This window comes from Crassostrea angulata, chromosome 6, assembly GCF_025612915.1.
Source record: "Crassostrea angulata isolate pt1a10 chromosome 6, ASM2561291v2, whole genome shotgun sequence".
NCBI lineage: Eukaryota > Metazoa > Mollusca > Bivalvia > Ostreida > Ostreidae > Magallana > Magallana angulata.
Window position 1 is genome coordinate 8,969,299 of NC_069116.1, and position 27,434 is coordinate 8,996,732.

Below are 27,434 nucleotides of genomic sequence, written 5' to 3' on the forward strand. Positions count from 1 at the left end.
TCATTGGATGGATCGCGTCACGTGATTGCCTTATAAATTTCTTTACACGGCGGGCGTTAAAATTTATACGGCAACATGGCGGACGTAACGTTATTTGAGCTGATATTTTACACAACCGTACCTTTAATTTTTAAGCCCAAAAATATTTAGAGTGACCCCCCTTTGCTCGTGACGTAATAAAACGATCCTATATACAATGGCATCCAGATTTGCACAGACGATTGTCGAGAAAGGTACAAAATTAGAGAATAAGCCTATGAATTTAATTGTTATATATTATCTTATGTTGTTTACATATCAAACTTTAGGTCCTCGACAAAAACAAAACACTTATTACTTATTAGGTTTGTTACTGACTGTTTACAGAAATGTTTGGTGTCGGTAAAGTCCATAGAAGGCTCGGCTCCGCCACGCCTTCTATGTGTATTATTTTCCATTTCCTACGTACAACAAAGTGTTCTAATTAGTACGTACAGATATTATTTTTCAGACTTAATTTTTTATATAATTGAATGTCAAAAGAAAGAAGTTGAAACATAGGCTTCTAAAGAAAGAATTTTGTTAATTAGCGACTCACTTTTAATCCTTTTTTATTTTGTCTATTAACACTGGCATTACTCAATATTTTTTCTTTTCATTTGTTCCATACGCAGTTGTGTAGTTTCTAATACCGTCTCTTCAAAGGAATAGCATCTTTTACATTTCTACGTTGTTTTTTAACTAGAAACAAGAATTCAGACTAATGGAGGAAAAAGAGGACACTTTTGCCGAGGAAACTGATCCCAGCGACAAAAAACCAAAGATTCCAGTCTTTAGAAATAGAGTGTCAAGTGCGTCCGAAATGAATGGGTCTACAAATCGATTCTTTTCAAATACATCATTTCCCTTTTCGAACTCGTCCTCGCCGACTGAGATGGATCCTCAGTCCAGTGATATGGAGATACAGATTTACTCCAACTCCAGCTCGTCTGGATATTCTGACAGCTTTACGTCGGAGAGCATGCAGATGAAGCTCAGAGAGGACATGGTCGACGGCAAAGATAACTGTATACTGCTCACAAATGGACCAATCAGCATGTCTCTGATGGAGGCCAAACTGTGGTACAAATTTTTAGAAGTTGGGACTGAAATGATTATCAATAGAACAGGAAGGTAAAATATGGATGTTTTAACATTTTTGCAGATTTGAACAATTTTTGTTGTATTAATGTATTGTTGTATTAATCGTTTGTCGAGTGTTAAAGGACGAACGTTTTGCGTCTGTTTGAAAACTGCTTTCCAATCTTGACCAAATTATGTGTCAGTTTTGTAGAGATAAAGTGGGGAATATAGTTCAAATAACCGAACAAAACCCACCCAAAGAGCATATATACATGGTTGTCTATGGATGTAAACACCTGGAAAATGGATCAATAATAATCTCCTTTTTGTGTTTAGTGCATAGTTATAATGAGCAAGAACATTATGAAATTCAGATGATGGGGTTTATTGGCTCTTTGTTAAGAGCAGGGTTCTATAATCATATAGTTCTATGGTTAGAGTTTGGTTCCGTTGTCATGTTGTCCTATGGTAAGAGATATACCGAGGGGTGTCAATTTCAACTGTTATTCTCCCAAACAGGCACTCTTTACTTTATTATACTGAATGTCTTAATTTTAGAAAAAAATTTAATGCTTTTATATAGAAATGACGTGAATTTCATGGCGAACCGTACGCGCATAATTTACCCGCATGTAACAATTCGTTGGGTTGCCCGTTGCTAAGTGTGTTGCTAACGCTGAAGGTAATAGAACGGATTATCAACTGCGTCTAAACCAGTCAGATTTCAGTATTTAACATGAAAGTATAATAATATGTTATGGTTGGACTATTAGTGAAAACACGGCTGTGATGTCATTCCTTTGTTCCAGCAGTCTAAAATTTGACCTTTAACAGTCCAATATTATTGAGCTTCTTGGTATTTATCTTCTTAATTAATGAGCTTCTTAATATCAGGCCGTTACCAGTGGTTACAGTACTGATATACCTCAAAATCGGTAAATAAACAATGAAATTCAAAATCAAAGGCAATGCTTTAAGTTTGATATACCGGGTATGCCTCATACACTTCTATATGAAAAATAGTAGGCAGTACTCGGCCCTGTCGGGCCTCAAAACTATTACCTTTTATACAGAACTGTTCTCGGCATATGTATAAACTGAAAGGTATTTCTTGAATTATTATCCTATTTTGACTACACTCCAGATTTTTCCCCAAAGGCATTATATAATTATTCCTTTTCATGCATCATACATTCGAGCAGCATACAAAACAATATTTTACAAAGAACGATTTATGAACAACATTACAAATAATTGTTAATACATGATAAATTGTAGTTCAGCAACGTAAAAATAAAGTATTTGAAAATCAAAGTTTTCTATCTCAAAACGTGACCATCTCACTTTAGAGAGGAATTCTACTCCTACACATATTATCAATACATTAGTAACCTTCGTTGTAAATATTGCCGATCGTCACTGACATTATCAGACGGGAAATAGTGATTTACACTCATTAACAGTCTAACGCCTAAACCCTGATAGGTGTTAAATCCAAAAAAAAAACAACTTGCATGTACAGTCTAGATCATTGTATACTATCAATCATATACATCGTTTTCTGTTTTTGCAATACAAATCTTTAAACTAGTTCATGTTTATCAAAAATACTCTGTACAGCTTATCTTGCGCCAATACCATGAAATAACAACTTAATCAATATTATCACGTAATTTAAAATAATTTTCTTGCAAGTTTAAAGTATGAAATTTACCAAAAATTACTCTTTGTAAAATTTAAGAATTCTCAATTTATTTAAAAATTTGATAATTTTAGACGGTCCTTTACAGTAGATATTGATAACCAACCATTTAATTTAACAGCGCATGCTCATCAATTGTAAACAACGCAGTGTGGCTTTCAACAAAAGGGTGGGGGAAAAAATGCCAGGAATTTCGACAAATTTGGCAATAAGAGGAACAAAAGATGTGGAGACAATGCAAAATTTACATGTATATCCTGTAAGAGATAAAAGGTTACTCGACTTTTGTCATCAATAAATTATTATAGTTTAAGAATATTTTAACATCTAGATCCGCGAGTATTTCCATTTCCTATCATTTTAGGTGTCTGATTTGAAATAACGTTTTGAGGTTTTACCAAATGTAATTTCTTGACACTAAGAGTGAAGACGCTTTACTTGTCATGTGCATGGTCCTGTGCATGAATTACTGTGACTTTCAGTTTAATTCCAAAAAAATCCATTGTTGTTATTCAGGTATAGTCTGTCGCAATTATATTAATAGATAAGATTTGGCCTTCAATTGACACCCACACTTCCGGTGTCTGAACTAACAAATTTTGTGCTTATGGCACAAGTACAGGCAAAGTCAAAAGAAAGCGGATTCATTAACAAATCATTAACACTTCATGACATAACATAAAATGGTGTACCCTCCTCTCCAAACAAACATAACAATTTCTACTTGTTAGAATCATACTTAGTTTATTTTCCAAAAAGAAATTTTATGAAACAAGGAATCGCTATAAATCCAGGCTCTTTAATTACTGTATAGATGGCCAAATAAGGACATATTGTCATTGGATAGTTTTTTATAACACCGAACATTGATTTATTGAATCTCATAACAAAAATAATTAAGATATACAGAGATTATGTAAGATATTCTGTCTTGTTTGTGAGGCAAATATTTTAAATTAATTCATATTATTATTCATATTATTTTATGAATTAGTGAAGTTAGAAGAAAGCCAAAACAAAAACAACAAACTTAGCGACAATCTAAACTGATACCTTTAAAAACTTGAGATTGTTTTTGCTGAAACATGCAAAGTAGGTAGGGGAAAGTACTCGGTTAACTTAACAGGTGACCTCGCTATGGCTCTTCTTTAAATTTATCGTCAAAATACGTCGTTCGATTGGAACAGTGTCGTCTTCTTCTTTAAAACATCTAGATTAATCGTGTCTTTTGTATTAAACTGCAGGGGCGCGATTGATTATATTGTGAATATCCATTGATTCTTTAAAATTCTACTCCAATATTGGGTATTAAGTAAGCAAACAGACTGTATCGTTGAAAGGAGCAAGGAATCCTCTACTTCAATTGCGGAATTTAAGGTCATATTGTCAGGGGTTATTCTTTTAAGTTTAGGCTTAATTGACCATTAAGTAAATATGTAATTATTCTCTAAGAATTTCTTTACCTAGGCATCAATCAGACAAAAATGGTCATAAAATAAAAATGTTATTTTCACATTTACATTGTTTAGCAAGGAAACAAAATTGCACGAAGAAACAAAAACAGCAAACGAAGTAACCAAACCAAAATCTGTTCATGTACCTTTACTGGGTTCAAGACCATCCAAAGAATATATTGATTCTGATAAGAGTGACTATACATTAAACTGAAACATCATCTCGACATATTCTTAACTTTTCGTATTTTCTTACTAAACGGGTTGCAAGTTATTCGATTGGTAATTCTGTAATGAATGTACATCCCTAATATTTATATTGTCAACAAAACAGAACACCTTTTTGTTTGTTACTGACTTTATACGGAGATTTTTCAGCATTCGTCTTTGTATATGATAATGGCCCCTCTCATCTTTTAAGGTACGATCAAATGGAATAGATCAATGTTTACCGAACCTTTGTTTCAGGAGAATGTTCCCGTACGTGGAATTTTCACTGAGAGGTTTGGATCCTGTTGGATTATACGACGTTATCTTTGACATCATTCCAGCAAGCAATAAATGTTTCAAGTTTTTAAACAACAAATGGGTGCCCATTGGGAAAAAAGAACATGAATTCAAGACACAGCCTTTTAAACATCCCGATTCGCCAAGAATCGGTTCGGAGTGGATGGCCAGAAAAATATCCTTTGAAAAAGTAAAGCTCTCAAACAGGCCTGGATCAAAATCGGGAATAGTAAGTACATTACAAATTCATTATCAATACACAGGTAATGATGAATCGTTCATTGACTTTTATATAGATATACATATGGGTTCTCGTGTAATTATTCCTTATTCTTTTTGGTCATATTTTAAGATTGATGTACGATTTAAAATGATAACGTTTTTACATTATTTTCGATTTGTATGGTAAATGAAAACCCCAATAAGTGCTGCTATACATTCTTCAATTTATTTAATAATGTAAACACACATTTAAATTATTTTTGCAAAATCGACATGGTAAATAAGTTTATATACTAGTACTTATATATTTATGTGGAAACCAGCTCCATCTCGGTTAATTTTTACACCTTTAAAACACTACAAGTCATGATTTGATGAATATTGTCATTTATTAATGACGAAAATAAACTACTAACTACAAATAAACTACCTTAGCTACTAAGGATATCCCAGATAACCATAAACAGACTTATTAAGCACCTGATTTAAGACAGGCAGCAGGATCTCCCTAAAGACTAAGTAAGACATAATCATCGTTAATGAAGACACATTTAGAATATGGGAGATCCCAATGTAACATATATACAAACTAGTCAACAACAATGGCAGGGGGATCTCCATGTCATATGAAAAACCAAAACAACGTAAAAATTAAGGTGGCATATACAAAACATTTTGCCACATAATATAATGTCAATTGGAATCCGCCACCCATTTCACCGATCATCTGGTCAATTTTGCCTTCCATATAACCTATTTATACCTGTGTCTGAAATATGCAATATGTATTTTTTTTTCCATCAGTTTACTCTCCACACCCAACAGAAGTACTTGGTGCGAATTTCCCTCGTAAAGCATGAGAAGGGGGGCGAAGTGTCGGTAGTGGAGTATCCCATCCAAGCTACTACATTCGTTGCCGTCACTGCCTACAACAACAGAGAGGTTGCGGACTTAAAAATAAACAGTAACCCATATTCCAAGGCTTTTAGATATCCTGTGAAAAGGTACTAACAGTTCCATGTCTGGATCGACATTTGTGTAAAGTCATAACTGACTAAAAATGTTCATGTAAATGTTTAATGATTTGGTGGTCTTTTTTAGAATGAAGATCCAATCATTCATACCTAATCAAGCAAGAACTCATGTCACCAAAAATGGTGCAAAAAAGAAATCCGTGATCGCCAATATTCAAAAATATCAAAAGGTTCCTCAACAGAAGTAAGTATCAAATCGCTGATTATGAATATTTGGAAACAGAGAAATCTTATTGTAAACTTTATTACATTTCAAAAGTTCATGTCTGCTAAAAGACGGGTAACTTTTTACAAACTCTACACAAAGGATATTTAAAATGGTATCATTGAATGGCATTTATACAGCAATTTACATGCAACTTTCAAATCAAGTAACTTTATTGTAAAAACTGGACATGGCAAACCTCCGGTCAAGATACAATCATTTTGGGAGGAATAAATACGGTTTCTTGGAATCATTCATGTATTGGTATAAACGATAATGTAAAATTATATAAGAAAACAGTAGATTCAGGACACTTGCGCTGCTGGTCACAACGATGGCATCATTTCAATTCAGTAATTTAACTCTGTCAAAGAGTTAACGACGTAAGATAAATATGATATGACTGGTCTTTCGTTCTCTTGCGGTACAGCAAGAATTAGAATTTGTTAGTGGTAGCGGTGCCAATTTGAGGCGGTATTTTGAACGGGACTTTAGACTTACATGTAATTTTAACTGTATATTATTTGTTGTGAAAGTATTATAAAAAGGTAACTGAATATTATAGCTAAAGTTTCTTTATTTTTTATTTCAGTCTTCCAATTGACGTTTCCCCAATAAATAAAAAAGCAAAAACAAGTAAGTGTCTTCAATGAGAAAACTTTACCTGATGAATCTGTTACACATTACATTCCACATGCACAGCAAAGCGCTGGTTCAGTTGTTCGATTTTGTCATTTATTGTATTCGAATGCCATTTAAAATGTGTTAAAATCATTCAAAGAAAAAGATTGATAATATTAACACCAGCTCCTACTACGTGATTCATTAATCAGAATGAAGTCTGTTTAATCAGGCTTGTCAAATATTTACATAAAATGACCGTAGTAACCTAAATGTTTGTTATATTTAAATTTTAACTCTGTAGAATTTAAATTTCATTTGATGTTTAGATTTTTTCTATATTACATGCATCTCTCAGTGTTGATTCAGTAATATCTTCAATATCCACATTCTATTGTTTTTTGCTTTCATTCCATTGCTTCTGTTTACAGGCTATGTCTCATCGGAAACGAATAACAAAAAGGGCATTCAAACAGATATATCAATGGCAGATATGCAGTTGTGGTATAAATTTTTAGCAAGTAAGAACCCTTTATCAACTCATTTCCTTTTTTAGGTCACCTGAGTCACTCAGGTGACCTATTGCAATTGGTCTTCGTCCGTCGTCGTGCGTTAACAATTTTACATTTTTACCTTCTTCTTGAAAACTACCAGGCCAATCGTTACCATTTTTGGTGTAAAGCATCTCTATGGTAAGAAGAATCTTAATTGTGAAATTCATGGCTCTACCACCTCCGGGGTGCCACGGGCGGGGGCAAATATGCAAAAAAGGCCAAATTTTCAAAAATCTTCTACTCTACTCCCACACATGCGAGAGGAAACAACAGGATGCATAGTTATGATGTCCATGAAGCCCTCTACCAAAATTGTGAAATTTATGACCGCTGTGTCAGGGGTTCGGGCTCTAGGGTGGAGCCAATATGGCCATATAGTAAAAATGTATTAAATCTTAAAAAAAATCTTCTTCTTTACTCCCACACATGTGGGCAAAAAACTGAATACATGGTTATGATGTCCACTAACTCCTCTACCAAGATATTTAAATTCATGGCCCCTGGGTCAGGGGTTCAGGACTTGGGGGGGGGGATATACATGTAGTGTTAATGCATATAATGTTTAAAAATCTTCTTCTCTATTTTCACACATCTGTATGAAAAACTGACTTCATAATTATGTTTACCAGGAAGTCCTCTACTAAAATTTTAAATTTCATGTCCCCTGGAGTATGGGTTTTGACTCTAGGGCAGGGCCAAAATGGATATATAGGTGTTAATGCATATAGTGTTTAAAAATTATCTTCTTTACTCCCACACACCTAAAAGGAAAACTGAATTCATGATTTTGTAGACCAGATCTTTAAGTTTTTCACCAAAATTGTAGGTTTCATAGTTCTTTTTGAAAGATTTCAGGCAGGGAGGTGGTCGTTATTACAGATTTATAATTTTTCTACTCCAGAATGAAAACTAATTACTTACCAACAGCTTATGTAACGAATTTGTTTACGTCATAGATTCATAAAACAAATATTCGTTTGTTTAAAGAATTTGTTTACGTCGTAGGTTCATTAAAAAAATATAGTAAACCACTTCATGTATATCCGCACAAAGTGATTGCATACAGAAGGGGAATTGTTGAAAATAATTGTCGTGAAATACATGTATACTGTAGTTTGTTATAAGAATTCCGTAAAGTATACAAGTTAAACTGTATTTACCTGCATTATCAATTAATATTACATCGATCTTCTAGACATCATTGTACTTGTATTTACAGGCCCTCTAGCCATGAGCTTCCTTGAAATGAACGTTCCTTTACCCATCTTTCCACACGTGAACGGCAACATCTGTGAACAAGGTTTTTGCACTCTTTTGAGTTAATGGACAATGTCGGTTTGCTTCTTCATTTTTGCCTCCGTTTACTTTTTTGGCAATCACTTGAAAACAAGTATTTTGAATTTGCAATCACTTGAAAACAAGTATTTTGAATTTGTCATAGAGAGTTAATAAGAAGAAATTTCAAAGCTTATCTTTAACATCACCGTACTTTGTAAACGAATTCCATGCATTTAAAGAAAGATTAAAGACACTAATCAAACACTAATACCTTCTTTCTTAACATTAATATTTCGCCAAGAACATATCTTCTTGTTAACTAACTCTACGACAAACTACAGTTATGATTGTTCCATGTCATAATTCAGAATACTGTGTCTTTTTTCTTTCATTTCGTTATGAGACAAGACTAAAGGGGAAATGGGAGGTATCTTCTTTAAGCGAAAATGCAGAGGTTCCAACTTTGTTTTCAAATTTTCGAATTCCATTGCATCGTTTTGATAATAAAATATAAGAGTGTTGTGTACTTTTAATAAAACCTTGCCCATTCAGATTCATACAATGGATATAATGGCGCCTTTTTACGTCGGAGATTTCTTGTTCCCCCATCAACAACCTCATCATGTATGTATCTTCTTGATTTGGACTCTGTTTGCGTAAGTAATCTGATGCCACTATTGAGCCGCCACTGTCTGAACCTGGTCATCATTTTTTATATTCTTAGCATCCGACAACCAGAACGACGAAGAGATGCAAAACAAAATCATTAAAAGGGACATTGCCAGGGAGGAACGAAAAATGCAACATGATGCCAGATTAGAAAGTAAAATATTGCAAAAACTATAGTCAAATAACAATTGTTCAAATAGTCAGTTATCAATGTTTGTCATTGTTTTTCAGGCATGTGTTTTGCTGTTTCTCTTAAAAATTGTATCTTCGATATTTATGCATGTACATTTTTGGTAATAAGATCGCGAAATAACATAACAATACATGCCGAATAAGCGGCGCTAGTTGTATCACTGTAAATATGTCAAAGGTTGCTGATGGGCTGTTAGAAGCAATAGGAGATGTTCATGTAAGGTATGTTTATGGTGTTTCGTATATATTTAATAACACATGTGGTTATCTTTTTCATTTAGCATCGGATATAAAAGAGTCTGACGACGTTCCGAAACACATCGGCCGCGAACGCACGACAGAGGAGCGCTTGGAACAGTACAAATCAAGGATGGAAAGCAAGTCTAATCATCAGTTTTGTTTACTTATATGCATATGTAAATAAATGTATACAACACTATGCCGGATAATTAAGCCACTGCCAAGGAGGGGGGGGGGGTATTTTTGCATCCATTTAAAATGGACTTTAATATATTGTTTCATGAAAATCCACTTTATTTCAATATCCATACTTACCTGCATCAACTATTTGCAATGTGCCCGGGCTCCTACGATCATGCTCGAACATTAAAAACATTAAAGTTATCTGCCCCTACTTGGAACTCTCCTTTACTACTTCCGTTCAGTTTATGTTCGGGCACCGCCATGTTTGGCGGTTTTTTGTAGCGTGGTCAGACAATAAATTTTATTTATTGTTCTTTTCGTAACCTACGGTCGTGTAAAGTATTAAATATGGATAATTACAAGAAGTGTTCACAGTGTTCGCGGGAAATGAACGTTATAGACGATCACCCAGAGTGTTTTCGTCACAGATTGTGTACCGAAGTATTTACTTGTGAAATTTGTAAGGCCTGGACGCCGGGGCGATGGACCGCGTATACCAAGATGGTGGATAAGGCCTTAGCGAAGACAAACAAGCCTGGAGAAACCGCGGCATCTAGCGAGATGAGAGAACAGCCGACGGTTGGTGAGAATATTATGTCGTCGCCGTCTCCGAGCGGCATGGGAGACAGAACTCGGCCAACACCGCCTCCGAGCGGACAAATAAGGGCCTCACAAGTTCAGTCCTTGCCTCCGAGCGGACAATGGAACCCGCACACAGCTTTTGTCTTCATTAATCCTGCACAATTGACGTCTCTGAACGGCCAAGCGCAGATGCCATTCGTTCCGGTAGCACCTCCGAGTGCACAACCGAATTTTATGAATTGGTCAGAGCAAGCATTTAATGCTTTTATTGACAGCAGAATAAAGCTCATGACTCAACAGAACGTTTCTCCTGGCGTGACTTCTACTGGTTCTAAAACCACAGGTGAGTCTGTGAATGCAGATACAAATAGAAATGCAAGTAACAGACGGTTTAATAGTTTTGAGAGAGAAACGAGGTCAGTTAGCCCTGACGTTCTGGATCTTGCAGATGCCAGAGACGATCAGTTTGTAGATGATGATGATCAGTCCTTGGATGATTCGAGATCTCAGTCGAATGACAAGTGTGATGAGACCGAATCTACAATTGCATCTGTAGAAGGCTCAGGTTCTTGGAAGAACTTTATAACAAAAATGGCATCAGATCTGAAAGTTCCCGATAAGCCAGAACAGGAGTATGCCTCGTATGTATCGCAACATTTACAGTGCAACAAGGAGTCTTCTAAGATTAGGCCTCCGTTGGAGGGATCTTCTATTCAAGCCTTCATGAATGCAGATAAAGAATGGCAGACTAGAGGCAAAATCCGTGCTTTCAGAGCTAGAGATGATGAAAAATATGCCGTAGCAGCTGATCATTTTGCAAAATTCTGTAAAGTGCCAAGTCTCGACTCTAATATTGAAGAGGGCATTACAGATAGCAAGACTCAGTCGGGTAAGGGTCAGACAGGAAATGCCAAGGGTCGTTTCAGATTTAGCGACAAGCATAATGCTGCTTATAATTCAGAGTTTCGCAAGGTAGATATGAGTGCGAGACTGTTGTTAAGACAAATATCTTACGGATCAATGATTACGTCTTACTTGGATACAGTTCAGTCTGATGAAGATAAGACTGAGGCTTTGCAAGCTCTTGTGCAGTTGTTTAATTCAATGGCTGATGTAACATCGAGAGTTATTGTAACAGCCGTAGGAGCCAGACGAAGTTTGTATTTGCAGGACATGGCCTTCAAGAATAAGGCTACTGAGTCAAAGTTACAGAATTTGTCAACAATTGGCTCTGATCTTTTCCTAGGAAAGTATTTTGATGTATTGCATTCTAGTGCAGAAAACATAAGAGATGCGAAAGAGACCCAACATTTAAGGGGTAAGGATAATTATGCAGCTTCCAAGAAGCGCAAGTTTGATCAGAGAGGAGATGCAAGACTGAATGAAGCAAGTGCATCTAAGGTTCCTAAGAGAACAGGCAGTAAGGGTACTGAAAACAGGAACTTTAAGAAGAGAAATAATTATCATGACAAGTCAGCAGCAGCTCCGAAGAAGTCTGATAATAATCAGTTGGGGTTTCGAGCCCCCGAGTATTAAGTACGGAATCACTGCCAGTAGAACCTTGCAGGCAAACCAGGAAGTTAGCCAGGGTTTCTCCCCAGGTAGGGGCAAGATTACCAAATTTTGTGGACAGTTGGAAAATGATTACCAACGACAAATGGGTATTGAACATTGTCCAGGAAGGACTTCGTCTTCAGTTCAAAGAGTTACCGGCAGAAAGCGGAACAAGAACTACAGTTATAATAGATGCAAAGAAGCAACAATTTATATCAGAAGAGGTTCTAAGCTTATTAGAAAAAAATGCAATAGAACCAGTCCTGTCAGACCAGATAGGCCAGGGATTTTACAGCACTTTCTTCCTAGTCCCAAAGAAGGACGGAGGATTTCGACCTATTCTGAATCTCAGAGTTCTGAATACATACCTAAAAGTACCTCATTTCAAAATGGAGACATTAAGAAGCATAGTGAGAGCCATAGACCCCGGAGATTGGGCACTATCTCTAGATCTAAAGGATGCTTACCTTCACGTAGCCATGTTTCCAGCAGATCGCAAATTTCTGAGATTTTGTTGGCAGGGTCAGCATTACCAATTCAAGGCAATGCCATTCGGGTTGGCAATAGCGCCGAGAGTTTTTACCAAACTGATGGCAGTTATTGGGAGTTACCTCAGAAAGAGGCAGATTCAAGTTTTCATGTACTTGGACGATTGGCTGATCAAGAGTCAAGACAGGACATTACTGTTGAGGCAATTAGAAGAGACCCTTCAGTTAATCCAGAATTTGGGTCTTATTGTCAATGTACAGAAGTCGAACATGAACCCGTCACAAGTTGTACTTTATCTGGGGTCAGTGTTCAACACAAGAAGGGGTCTGGTCCTTCCTTCAGAGGAGAGGTTTCAGAAAATAGTAGAGGAGATAGCTACTATTTCAGAAATGAAGTGTGTGGTAGCTCAGAAGGTTTTACGACTACTGGGGTTAATGGCATCAGTCATCGATTTGACCCCTTTTGCCAGATTACATATGCGCCCAATACAGTTTTACCTGTTGTCTTTTTGGCGCCCACACAAAGACAGTTTAATGCAGTCTATACCAGTGAAGGATACATTACTGCACCATCTGGAATGGTGGAGACAAGCAGAGAACATTTTTCAGGGAGTGTCCCTACAAGAGAAGCAGCCACACAGTGTGACATTGTCGACAGATGCTTCAACACAAGGCTGGGGAGCTCACCTGGAAGATCATCAGATCTCGGGTGTCTGGAGTACCAGGGAGAGAGATTGCCACATTAACTGGTTAGAAATGCGAGCAGTTCAATTAGCTCTGATTCATTTCGAAAGCATACTACTGAACAAGAGAGTTTTGTTGAGATGCGACAACTCGACAGTCGTGTCATATGTCAACAGGGAAGGGGGAACAAAGTCCTTTCAACTGTGTTGCCTGGTTTGGGAGATATTCAACTGGTGCAAAATCAGGAAGATTGTAATACGAGCTGCTCACATACCAGGGAAAAAGAATGTGTTAGCAGACGATCTGTCAAGGGGTCGACAGGGAGTTCGGATAACAGAGTGGAGTCTGAAACAAGAGTTAGTGAACCAGATTTTTCTGAGGTTCTCCACTTCGAACATAGACCTGTTTGCAACGAGGGAGAACAAGAAGTTGCCAGTGTTCTGCTCCCCCTTTCCGGATCAGTTGGCTTGGGCAGTAGATGCACTCAGTGTACCTTGGAAAGGAATGTTTGCATATGCGTTTCCCCCGCCAGTATTGATACCCCAGGTATTACAGAAAGTGCGGAAGGAGCCATGTTTGCTGGTGTTGGTTGCTCCACACTCTCCAAGACAGTCATGGTATCCAATCCTGTTGGATCTTCTGGTAGACATTCCAAGAAAACTACCAATCACGGAAGACATGCTGACTCAAAAGAAGGGTCAGATAAGGCATGCCGATCCCGAGTCTCTAAATCTGGTGGTATGGAAAATTTCCAGTCTTCCTCCAGTAAGAGAAAGTTTTCTTCAAAAGCTAAGGAGTACATTAAACAGGCAAGAAGAGCCTCAACACAGAGGATGTACCAAGCAAGAATTGCAATTTACAGAAGCTGGTGTAATAGACGGCATATTTGTCCATATTCAGCCTCTGTAGAAGAGTTAGCTAATTTTTTCATTTATTTGCATGAAAAAAGAGGTTGCAAGGCAAATACTGTTGCCGGGTATAGAGCAGCCATAGCTACTGTTCATGCAGGATGGAGAGGAAGATCAGTCAGTTCTAACACAGACCTTTCAAGCTTGATAAAAGGCATTTTTAATAGTAACCCATGTGTTAAACCTTTATTACCTAACTGGGACTTGCCGTCCGTCTTGTTAGCTTTATGCGAATCTCCATTCGAGCCATTAGCAGCATGTAATTTGAAATATCTTACCTGGAAAACAGTTTTCTTACTTGCAATGGCAACAGCAGCTAGAGTTAGTGAACTTCAGGCTCTTTCAATTAATACCAATAATTTGCGAATTGAAAGAGCAGGGATATGTCTCCTTCCAGATTTACAGTTTTTAGCAAAGACTCAGAGGGCAAACAAGGCTTGGAAGCCTATGTCCATTCCTAGATTTAACCGTTTAGCCACAGATGAGAAGGACTTGTTGTTGTGTCCATGCAGATGTTTGGAGGAATAGTTAAAGAGGACTAAAGATTTACGTCAGATGACTGAAAATCTCTTTATTACATACCAATCGGGTATGCACAAAGCGGCAGCTAAGTCTACACTTTCCAGATGGATTGTGTCCCTGATTCAGCTGGTTTACAATGACTCACCAGATTTGACATTGGGTGATGTTAGGGCTCATGACACTCGACGTCTTGCTACCTCATGGGCCTTGTTTAATTGTGCCTCTCTTCAAGAGATTATTCAAGCAGCACATTGGGCCTCAGAGACAACTTTCACTACCTTTTATCTGAAGGATGTGGGCTCAGAGGACAGCTTCGCCAGAGCATCAGTGTTTGAGACAGCTCATTGGGCGAAGAAAAAGAGGAGGAAACTAGACACGATCTCGTTGCGAGCAACGAGGAGGTCTTCCGTCCGATTTCTAGAAGAAAATATGACATCATCGACTTTGATTTTGGACAACAAAACATGATATGAAAAAAGGAGTGAAGTACTTATGCTTCATTGCATCGCTTTTTATAAGTTCTATTACATTGCTTTTTTAAATGCTTGCATTTCCTCCAATCAAGATTGAAAAGATTAATTTTGTTTACACCTGGTCCCTAAAAACCCTAATTGGGTAACGCAAGAGAAAATCATTATATTGTTAGGATATAGAAACGTATTATACCTAATCTAGAATTAATAACCTTTCATAAAATGGCTCTCATTAAAGGGCTATAGATAAAAAAAAATTAGAGCCCTTTGGTCCCCTAATTTAAGGGGCCAGCCCCTTTTTCTTGGAATAAAATGAAAGGTCATTTAATTCTAAACAAATTTTATTCAACAAGTGTTTAGAAATAATTTGTTACCATTCTGGAGATATATGAGAAAGAAGGTTTTAGGGGCCGATCCCTTATCTCCTTATAGGGGCCGTTTAACAAAATTTTGAAGGTTGCATATTGCTAAGAACATCTTTTTAAGGTACTTCACTACACCGAGACTTACACTTTTTAAGACACTACGTCACAAGATGGCGATTTAAATGTTTTGTTAAACTGTTTGCATCACTCGATTCAGATGTGTATCGTCATAGCTCAGTGGTTAAAGTATCATGCTTGTGAACCGCAGGTCATGAGTTCGAATCCAGCTGGGGCTTTTGTTGATGTTTACTGAATGACATTTATGAAAATATCATTTTTTATCTAAAATTGCACATTTTTTCGCCTATTTGACATATATAATTCTTATCCATCATGCTTTCTATCATATTCAAGTAATTTTCTGCCTATTTGAGAAACTATTTAAAGGTGTAGTGAGGCACCTTAAACAACTTTTCTTCTGTATTGCATTTCAAAATATTTTTCCTTTCTGAGATATGGGTGATCAAAATTTTGGACTTTTGGCCCCTAAAAACCCTAAATTACGTAATACATGACAAAATCGTTACATTGCTTGAATACATAACTGTGAGATGAACATATTTGCTTCTATAACCTTTCACAAAATATCTCTCAGTAAAGAGCTGCAGATTAAAGACTTTGGGGCCCTTTGGTCACCTTATTTGAGGGGCCAGCCCCTTTTTCTTGATATCAAATGAAAGGTCATTTAATTCTAAACAAATTTTGTTCAACAAGTGTTTAGAAATTTGTTACCATTCTGGAGATATATGAGAAAGAAGGTTTAAGGGGCCGATCCCTTATCTCCTTATAGGGGCCGTTTAACAAAATTTTGAAGGTTGCATATTGTTAAGAACATCTTTTTGAACAACTTTTCTTCTGTATTGCATTACAAAATATTTTTCCTTTCTGAGATATGGGTGATCAAAATTATGGACTTTTGGCCCCTATAAACCCTTAATTACGTAATACATGATAAAATCGTTACATTGCTTGGATACATAAATGTGAGATAAACATATTTGCTTCTATAACATTTTACAAAATATCTCTCATTAAAGGGCTATAGATTAAAGACATTAGAGCCCTTTGGTCCCCTTTTTTGTGGGGCCAGCCCCTTTTTCCTGATATCAAATGAAAGGTCATTTAATTCTAAACAAATTTTGTTCAACAAGTGTTTAGAAATTTGTTACCATTCTGGAGATATATGAGAAAGAAGGTTTTAGGGGCCGATCCCTTATCTCCTTATAGGGGCCGTTTAGCAAAATTTTGAAGGTTGCATATTGTTAAGAACATCTTTTTGAACAACTTTTCTTCTGTATTGCATTACAAAATATTTTTCCTTTCTGAGATATGGGTGATCGAAATTTTGGACTTTTGGCCCCTATAAACCCCTAATTACGTAATACATGACAAAATCATTACACTGCTTGGATACATAATTGTAAGATAAACATATTTGCTTCTATAACATTTCACTAAATATCTCTCAGTTAAGGGCTACAGATTAAAGACTTTAGAGCCCTTTGGTTCCCTAATGTTAGGGGCCAGCCCCTTTTTCTTGATATCAAATGAAAGGTCTTGTAAATATAAACTTTTTTTGCATTACATGTGTTAACAAAATATTTTTCAGAAAAGGGATAGACTAAGAAAAACATGAAAAATTACGACGTTTTTTTAGTCTCAATTTTCGGGACCGAGCGAGCTTTAACGCCTTTTGAGCATGACAAATATGAATGCCAAATTGCACATCTACAATCTCTTGTCTACAATCCATGAAAGTTTGAACTCAATATCTTTTACCGTTTAGGAGGAGATCCCTGGACAAGCCGACCCTCTGAAAATCGCTAAAACGTCATTTTCTCAAGAACGGAAATGACGTCATCAAAATAAAAAAATGTGTATTAAGTTCGGATGAATATCTATTAGATCTGAAAGTTTCACGAAAATCGGTTCAGCCATTGCCGAGAAATCGCCTGCACAAATTTTGTAAGAAAAAAAAAATAATAATAATAGGGAAAAAGAAACCGAACGAAAACAATAAGGTCTTCCGTTGGAAAACGGAAGACCTTAATAAGCAGTTGGTGAGTATTTAATTTAATTACTTGTATAACCTTCCCTCCTCCCTTGTCTTGTGTTCTACAAATTCTATTTATTGCAAATAGTTGATGCAGGTACAGTACCGTCAACGCGGATCCCGTATTTTCCGCGCACCCCCGCGGTCCAAATTGCAACGCAGTTTAAATACCTGTCTCAGGTAAAAACCGCGTGCCCCCGCGGTTCAATCACCCATAATGACAACACCCCCGCGGTTTGAACGATCGATTACAGGTGTTAAAAAAGTATCGAAAAGGAACACGAGTTATCTCCCTCGATTAAAAAAATATAACATGCATTAAACATAAATGTAAGTTAATAAAGATAATCATGATCCTTTTATAGAAAATCACATATTTTGAAGGTAAATTTTTTTTTTAAATATTTGCTGTTTATTTGGTAATATTTGGGTAATATTTAAATTCTAATTATTTAAAGCTGTCATCTGTACAATCCAAGGTGAAATGAGCCATGCCTGCAGGTTGTTGAAAAATCATGCTTTACTAACTTATTGATATATCGATATACGATTAAATTAAATTTTAAAATCTAACAAAAAAATGTAAAATTATCAAGACTTATTTACTTAAAATAAATATTTTACTTTATAAATATTCAGGTATGTATATTTTTATTTTCAATATCATTTTATCTTTTTATCCTATCAAACTGTTAAAAATTCATTCAAATTTTAAAAGTGGCTTAATCGCACATATTACGGAAAAGTACGTCCTTATAATTGCTGTAACAAGCATCATTGTTTTGATAAAAAATTTATAATTTGTTCGGAAAATTGATTTCAACCAGCTCTGTAGACCGACTAGTTGTAGCTTTATAAAAACACATGCTCACACTTAAATGTTAAAAGGAAAATCAGTTCTCCTAATTAAAACACAAAGGAAAAAGGTACTCATAGTTAAAATTGTATGATTCTTCACATCGCACGGGTTTTATGCAGTTTTAAACTAAGTGTTGCCCTAAAAAGATATATACACGTATATTCTGTGATTTTCATAAAACAATGGCTAATCGTTCTGGTGTGCGTGAAGATAGAAATTTCCTTACAAGAAATGGAATGAGGTTGTTACATCACAAAACAACATGGGAAGTTGTACATGTTATTAAATGCATACATCTCGAGTTAATTTTAAAAAATTCAAATGCCAACTATTTTTGTACATATTTCCTTTAGTGTGTAAAAAATCCAGGTAAAATCTTTGACCGAAAGCAGACTATAATTGCTATCACAACACAAATCACACCTATTGTTCTATACCCAATTATCAAATGTGTGCAAAACGGGAACACACCATTAATTATAAGTCGCGATCATTTCCTGTGTATATTGATTAACAAACCTAGGGTAGAAAACGACATGCTCTAGGGGTTTTCACACCTACTCAAGACAAAAGAAAATCTCCAAATTGCGTACGGCTTCGTCTAACCGTACAACTATCTTACAGAGGAGGCTTCTTGATTGAGTGTCGCCGATCTTGATTTTATCTACGATCTTTATTCGAGAGAGAGAGAGAGAGAGAGAGGTTATGCTCTTTAGCCCCCCCCCCCCCCCCCCACGACGCCACTGCATTCATTTGAAATATACTAATATAAAAATTTTCTAAGTTTAGTATTCATAGAAGAATAGGGACCGTATACATTGTGATTGAATCCATCATGCAGTTTCAGTCTGAGTCCACGTGCTTCACCTGTCAATCAAATCAGCCCGCGAGCTGCACCACGTGCTCCTTCCTTGATAAAGGAAAACAGTTTCGTTCTATTAGTTTTCAGGTAAAGGAAAAAAAAGAAGTTTGTTTAACAGTAAAGTATTCAACACTGTTTATGATGTTTAATTTAATGCTTGACATTGTGTTTGTGAAGTTTAGTTCGTATACAACGTTATAAAAAAAAAATCAAAGAAAATTGATTCTCTCTCTTTCTTTTCGGGGGAAGAGACGTGTTAAACACCTTTTACAGTTTAAGAAGACAGTAAAATGAAACAATTATAATTATATTGTTACTGTTAGATAACTTGTTTGATATACGGGTAGAATTCCTGGTTGTCACTTGTTGGAAGGAATATCCACCTGCCTCATACCCGTGAATTCTGTGCGTTCAAGCGAAGAGCGATTTCCTGTCAGTGCGATGGTTTCACACCTTTGTGTAAAACAATTGGGACAAATACAGTTAACTTTGACAGTCATTAAAACGTTGGAAAGGGGGTTGGGGGTACAAAAAACGTTATAATTCGCTACTGATACGACACATGTGTAGTAGCTTCATATTCAACACACATAAAATGATATCAATATATTTTAAGGGTAAAGTAAAATTTTCATATTTTGCCGTTGATCGTATGGTATACGTACACCGCGTAGCGTGTGCTTGTCACGGACTAGGTTAATTGTCTTGAGTATTGACAGTGTCTCTCTCTCTCTCTCTCTCTCTCTCTCTCTCTCTCTCGTTTTGTCTATATTGAAGGTTTTAGGTTTTTTGCGGAGGGGGTGCATCTTAATCACGTTTAACAGTTAAACAGATACCAGTAAAATGAATAACTATTTATTGTTATTACTGTAAGTAAAATTGTTTGAAAAACAGATGAAATTCCTGATCGTTACACGGATTATCCACCTGTCCCATATGCATGTACCAGTGTATTCTGTGCGTTCAAGCGTAGAGTGATTTCCCGTCAATGCGATGGTTTCACACCTTTGTGTTAAACAATTGGGACTAAAGTCAAGTACAATTTACATGTATTTTCACAGTCATTAAAACGTTGAAGAGGTGGAGGGGGCGGTTACGAAAAACGGTATATCATATCATGCCGTTGACCGTAGGTATACGTTCTCCGTGTAGCATGTGCCTGTCACGGACTAGATTAATTGTCTTGAGCATCGAGAGAGTGCCGTAAAACGAGCTAAAAACTGATAAGAATTAAAACATTTTTGTAGTCGGAAATGTTTAAAATCATTAAAAAACCGAAAAATAATATATTATAGTTCTACATGTAACCCTCTCCATCATGTAGATTACATTATAAAAATGATTAAATATTTTTGAAATAATAGGTATATCAACAGTTACATGAAAATTATTACGGGTGCAGATGATTTTTTAATTAAAAAATCTCTAAAATGATTGCTAAGGATTTTTGAAAACGTGCATTAAAAATACGTAATCATTTTAATATGTGAAATGGAAACAATACATCAGACATGGCCAGTATAGAATGACTCTCAGTGTTAGGTGGCCGTCTTATTGTCTAATAGCATACAGGTAAAAATCTCCGATCACCTTGTTCAACGGTAGGTCACACCGTCGCGGTTTAAACATGGCTGCAGCGAGCACCGCGATAAATTAACCGCGATGGTGTAACGCGGAAAGGATTAAATAACCGCGGGGGGAGCGCGGTCAAATACGGGATCCGCGTTGACGGTACTGTAAGTATGGATATTGAAATAAACTGTGGGTTTTAAAATGTAAAACCCCTGTTTATAAGATATCCATACTTACCTGCATCCCCGCCCACCTCCCCTTCTAAGGTTATATGGAGGTGGATAAATTAGGGTGTCGTCCCTCACATAAACTGAACGGAAGTAGTAAAGGAGAGTTCCAAGTAGGGGCAGATAACTCTAATGTTTTTAATGTTCGAGCATGATCGTAGGAGCCCGGGAACATTGCAAATAGTTGATGCAGGTAAGTATGGATATCTTATAAACAGGGGTTTTACATTTAAAAACCCACATTTTTACCCAATAAGAGACCATAAATTGATTTGAGTATATAGCCACTTTTGTTTTCAGTGTGTCTCACCTGACAAGTGGTATATTTAACTGTAGAAATTATTATCTGAAAGGAAAATAATTTTTGTCATACTTATCCGGCACAGTGTTGCTGCATACTCTGAACATTTAGGTAATAGATCTATAGTGTCAAAGAAATTTTCAAACAAGCATGTTCTATTAATAAGTTATATACCTTTACCAAAGCAGACAAGGGTTCTGCAAAATATTTCGATCTTACTAAATTTTTATCAAATAGACATATTTTTGGTAGCGCAGAAAAACTACCTAACGCATGTGCGATGGAAATAAAAACAAAAAGAACCAGCACGTGTATTTGATCCCCCGATTGTTTTGATGGATTAGTCCAAGAATTCTTTGCCTAGTTTAATTGATTTATAAATATAAAAGATAAAAATGTATTAATTGGTTTGTTTTCTTTAGCGAGAACACTTTGGAAGTATTTAACAGTAAGAATTAGAAATAAAAATAAAAGTGTTGTTTTTATAATCACCTCAATAATTTGACTATTTTTCAATATCTTTAACTTTTTATAAGGATATTTTTTCAACATATTTTTAAATCAGGGTATTGAATTTCAAATAGACATTGCTTATAATTACAAAACAAAACAGGTTTTCTTCACAGTGTTCATGGCGCGTTACTCTCCGGTTCATTCAATTTTAACAAACTACAAGGGGATATGCTATCTATCTTTCTGACAAAGCTGTTTATCTAAAGTGTGGCAAATATTGTAAGAATTTCTTTTTGTTTCAAAAAAATAATTGAAGATTATAATAACCTTATATACAGTCAGTATTGCTAATAATTACCAACTTTTTGACTGACACAGAACACTGCAACAAGCATAGTGGTCATAGTGGTGCCTTTTTACCAAGAAGGTTCCTCATACCCGCAGAGAGTATATCATCATGTAAGTACATTTCTCATTAGAATTGAAAGAAATATATACGTGGAATTGAGAAGGAAGTCTTGTTCACCTTCATCCTAAAAATCTTAAAATTAAAAGTGTTTTCATATTTGTGTTAACAGCATCAGATAATCAAAAGGAGGAGGAGATGCAGAACAAAAATAACAGCCGGGAACGCACAACACGAGAGGAACGACTGGAGGAATACAACGCTAGGATTGAGAGTAAGACGACCTAAACTAGAATTTTCAATATAAAAAATGTTACACAGCATAAAAGATTAATGTACCCATTGGTTTTTTTGCCCTTCTACATTTTCAAACGTTTTCGCCCCATCTTGAATTCGCCCCATAGACAGATAGGAATGAAAACTCTATCTAATTAACAGAGATTTTAAATACTTGTTTTGGATTGGCAAACTCTTAAATTGGCAACGATATTAAATTTAACGAAATTTAAACGATGACGAATATTTTTGTGTGTGCATTGTTATTTTTAAATAAGGCAATTTGACTTAATGTTGTTTATGGAAGATGTTTTTAGGTCCTACAAAGATTCAAAAGTAACTGACAGGCATGATATCTCTTTATAGCAAAAATATTACAAATGATTTTTTTTCTTTTTGAAGTGTGGAAAAGGGACAAAGATTAGCAAACAGCTGAAACCACCTATGTTGTAATCAGCTGACTTTTCTGATGAAGGAAGAGAGATCTCAACAAATGCCATTATTTAAAATTCAACGTGATTTTTGTTGTTGTTGTTGTAAATGAAATTGATATTTTTTGGTTATTCTACAAGGGATTTTTCTTTTCATTTTAGTGAAACATTTTTATACATATTCAAGATGTTTTTATATACCCATTGATATGAACAAATAGAATAATGTCTGTTTTAATCAGATTTGATAAAAGAAAAGGGAAGTTTAAAACAGAAAGACTGACAACATGAACCTTATTACATAAACGAGTATAAGGATGTGGCATTGAAGATTGACATTTTTTTCTACATGTGGTCGCAGGAAATGGACACTGATAAAATTCAAAGTATCTTTATGTTATGTGATTTTTTAAAGAACAGAACAGAGACATGATTTGATTTTGATTATAAGAAGACACAAATTTGTAGCTTTAAATTTACAAAATCTACAGCATTTAAGGCAAGCTTAATGTATATATTTTACAGCATCATGAAAAGAAAAGTAGTTATATATGCTACATTGTATCATATTTAGCAATATCAAGTTATACGTGAGATAAGCCGTGCTCATCTATCTTCCTTGCACATATGCATGTTTTGACTTGGGACAATTTACTTTTACTACAATATTATGTCACGTGTCCTTTATTGTTGCGATATCATTTGTATGGCATTATTTTTTTGTTTTTTGTTTTGCTAACAATTACTTGTGACTTTCCAAAAGTATTAATTACATAATTAATTCTTTTTAAAATAGTGTAAATAAAATTTCTGAATTGAAAGGTTATTGCACATTGATGCTATGGTTCTGAGTAAGCCAGTGGTTTTTTGTTTGTTCAATCAATTCATCAAATGTTCAAAAAGCTCTTTGTGAAATTTCAGTGAAGCCTATTACTTTACTTTTTGATGCAATCGATTTTGGCTGTTTATGTCTTTGATAAGATAGTATTAACATTGTTTGTCAGTGACAACCCAGTGAAAGTGCTACTATTTAATTACTTTGTTGACTATGATATCAGTGCCTTGGTGAAATCGCTGCCATCTATACTTTCATTTCATTATTTATTTTCATCAAGAGTCACAGTGTCTATTATACAGATGTACGTAGTTTTATTCAGAAATACTTATTGTTTTAATCTGTTTTCTTTTTTTCCGGTCCCTGTCTTATAGGGGTGGATGGTCCTAGCTATTTTTAGGCTTTATGTACCTCCTTCATACGAAAAGCTCTTAATAAAGATACAGTAAAATATTTTGATTTTTCTTCCCAAAATATAGTCTGAAATAAAAAAAAATATCATATGTTCAAGTTTTAGGCTGATCTGATGATTAATTTGTTGAACACCCAACCTCCTTTAAAAGTCTTTTGTTTGCAAATACGTAATGTAAAAGTGATTATTTATGATTAACAAGACAAAATTTTTGATTTTTTTAACATACGCCGCGGGAGCATTTTACGCGGTTTTAACTTTTCCGCTCGTGTACTTGTACAAATTTCCTCCACTCGTAAATAACAATTTTTTGTTTAAAACTTTCTTAAGGCGTTTAATATAGTACATGAATTGCCTTTAACTTATTTTTTGAACAATTAGATATCGATGTTGTGTGTTACACTGATATGAGCCCTTCTTTTGCCTAAGTGTGTGTTGATGAAATGTTACAAAGTCACATTAGAAAAGCGATTATATAACATTGTAAAAAATTTAATGGTTTTAAAATTTGATATCTTTTGTACAGACACGTATGTCAAATTTCCCGAATGTTTTTATTCTTTGCATTTTGTGTCCTCATTGATTGAATTCATATCAGTTTGTCCCATCTGATTTACACAGTTTTCTATTGTATCTTTCTATTGTTAGGAAAGCTTTGCCAAAACTACTCGATGTGATATAGATATAACTCGTTGTCATTGTCATTGATGTGAAACAAGAATCAAAAACATGTGACACAAGCACAAAATGTGGCTTAAATGAGAGATTGATTCGAGACATGTGGGTGTTCTTTAAGATGTTTTAGTCATGTATATGAAGCTTTCAGACCCGTTTTAAAACTTATTTTGTCTAAAATGGGTTCCATTGGAGTCTTCATTTTGCTTACTTTGTTTATCGAAACTGAAAGCGTTCCTCTGGGATTTGAAGCACCAGTGGGAGGGAACCGAGTCGAGGAATTGTACTTATAAAGGCATTGAGTATCCACCAGGATCTTTCAAAACGCATGACTGTAAAGAATGCGTTTGTGCAGGTGATGGGGAAATGGAATGTACTGAGACTAAGTGTTTTGACTACCCATGCGTCGACAAAGTCCACCGACCAGGGGACTGCTGTCCAATGTGCCCCAACGGTAAGCAACCAATGCTCCAACACACCTTAAATCTGCCTGTTATCGGTTTCTCTTTTGATATTTTACATTCGTAGTATGCAAAATATTACTAAATGGTATACGTTTGAAATGCGTGCATGAACAATTTGTACATACATATAGATATAAGAGGTATATCATTGAGATTATAAATTGGTATGCATTAAACAGATTATAAAACGTATAATTTATCTCGTTTTTAAGCATTTACTAGTCTTACGGTATTTTTTTTAAACTGTCTTTCTTTTAACAGGTCAGAACTGCAAAGCCCCCGATGGAACTGTTGTCCTATACGAAGAGGACTATGCGATGTCGGAGAACGTTGTGTGTGTATGCGACAAAGACCAATAGGCAGAGCTGGAAGCGTCGTGTAAATCCAGAAAATGACAGTAAAATGATACATCATGATAATGTAGAGATGTTATTGGACTTCATGTAATAAAGTTCTTTGTCACGGATGTGCATTTTCTCATTAATTTTTTTTCCGTTAAATCCTATTGCATATATTTTGCAGTTCGGGGAGAGTTTATCCTGCAGTATTCACGACAACAAGACTTTATTTCTATTTTACTAACATCACAGATCGTTCATTGGTCGATTCTCCTATAGAGAGACGAACTGTTGGTCATTAAGAATGGTCTTCCGTGTAACCCTAAAGGTTTTTTTTCTAACATCACAGATCGTTCATTAGCTGATTTTCCAATAGAGAGACGAACTATTGGTCAATAAGAATGCCGTTCTGTGTAACCCCAAAGGTTTGTTAGAATGAGTATCGGTCACAGGCTACCGATCTGATATGAAGACGACATATTATTATTTTGCTGGATATGAACTACGCTTCTCTTCTTTATAAAAATATCTTTGGAACAGATAACTTTAAATTTTAGAGATAATATAATGCCATTTTTACTATTCTTTTATATCTTAAATATGAAGAGGATGCAGGGCAAGTGTGCTTGGGGGCTCTTTAAAGAGCCACATTTAGGCATTATAGAAGACATAATATTGATAGTGCTTTAAAACCTTTTACAATTTTAAGTTATACTTTAATTATCAGTGCAAATTATTATTTCTGATCTGATAATTTACTAAAAAATTATTTTCCAATATACCACAAACGTCATCAGTGAATTATCAGATCAAAAGTACACGGTTTTTAAAATCATGTAAATGTCATCTAAAAACGATCTGGGTTGTCTCAAACTGCTTATTTCAAAGAGCTCTATGCGACTCTTTTAAGGACCTCCCTAACACATTTCCATGCCTGTTTTTACTTTCAAAATAGATAACGCGTAGTAGAAATAATCGTATTAAATTACTCACAATATTTAAGGAATATGTTTCAACGATATCTTATTGAAAAAAGGTGTATCAGATATCCTAAAATCAAAAATATGTCGTCGGCATATTGCTAACAAATTCGTTGGAATTAAACGGAACAGTCGTAACATAACTACACATTGTCTCTCTGCAGGAGAAAAGATCAGTGGAAAATCCGAGCTGCTAGTAAAAAAACAAACTCTTGTTATCGTGAATGTTGTATTAAATAACCTCTTTGGTCTCAAATTTTGTTTGAAATATGATAGTTACATAATCTAGCCGATGCTTTTAAATTTCTAAGAACATTTTGAGACCGAGGGGGTTATTTTGCAAAAACCATGAATATTTGTACTTTATTTCTCGACTTGTGTCCGCGGTGTTGCTTTGATCGCGTAGATAACTGTAGTAACAATGTACTCGTAGTTATAAGACGACGATTTTTATATGATATCTGATAATGCTTGGCGTTTCTGAATAAACAATATATATAAGCCTACCTGCATCATTATAATTGGCAATCCGGATTTTGATACATCCCATAGTTTGCAATTATACTAGAAATTGCAAACTATTAAGTTTGATTTTTTTTTCCTGAAAATACTTTTACAGGCATGCAATAGCTCATTTAAAACCTACGAAATATATTTCTATAATTTGCATCATAATATGATAAAATCAAGCC

General features: G+C 35.3%; 1 protein-coding gene across 1 annotated transcript; it reads left to right on the forward strand.

Moving 5' to 3' along the window:
* Positions 1 to 735: 735 nt before the first annotated feature.
* LOC128190544 (T-box protein 2-like) lies at positions 736 to 25,890 on the forward strand. The gene is made up of 14 exons (XM_052862629.1): positions 736 to 1,152; positions 4,726 to 4,993; positions 5,791 to 5,990; positions 6,088 to 6,204; positions 6,818 to 6,861; positions 7,278 to 7,367; positions 8,620 to 8,700; positions 9,231 to 9,302; positions 9,403 to 9,501; positions 9,821 to 9,916; positions 22,304 to 22,384; positions 22,504 to 22,605; positions 23,010 to 25,414; positions 25,686 to 25,890. Exons 1-13 carry the CDS (start codon positions 743 to 745, stop codon positions 23,030 to 23,032), a joined length of 1,683 nt encoding a protein of 560 aa, XP_052718589.1. The 5' UTR covers positions 736 to 742; the 3' UTR covers positions 23,033 to 25,414; positions 25,686 to 25,890.
* Positions 25,891 to 27,434: the final 1,544 nt, after the last annotated feature.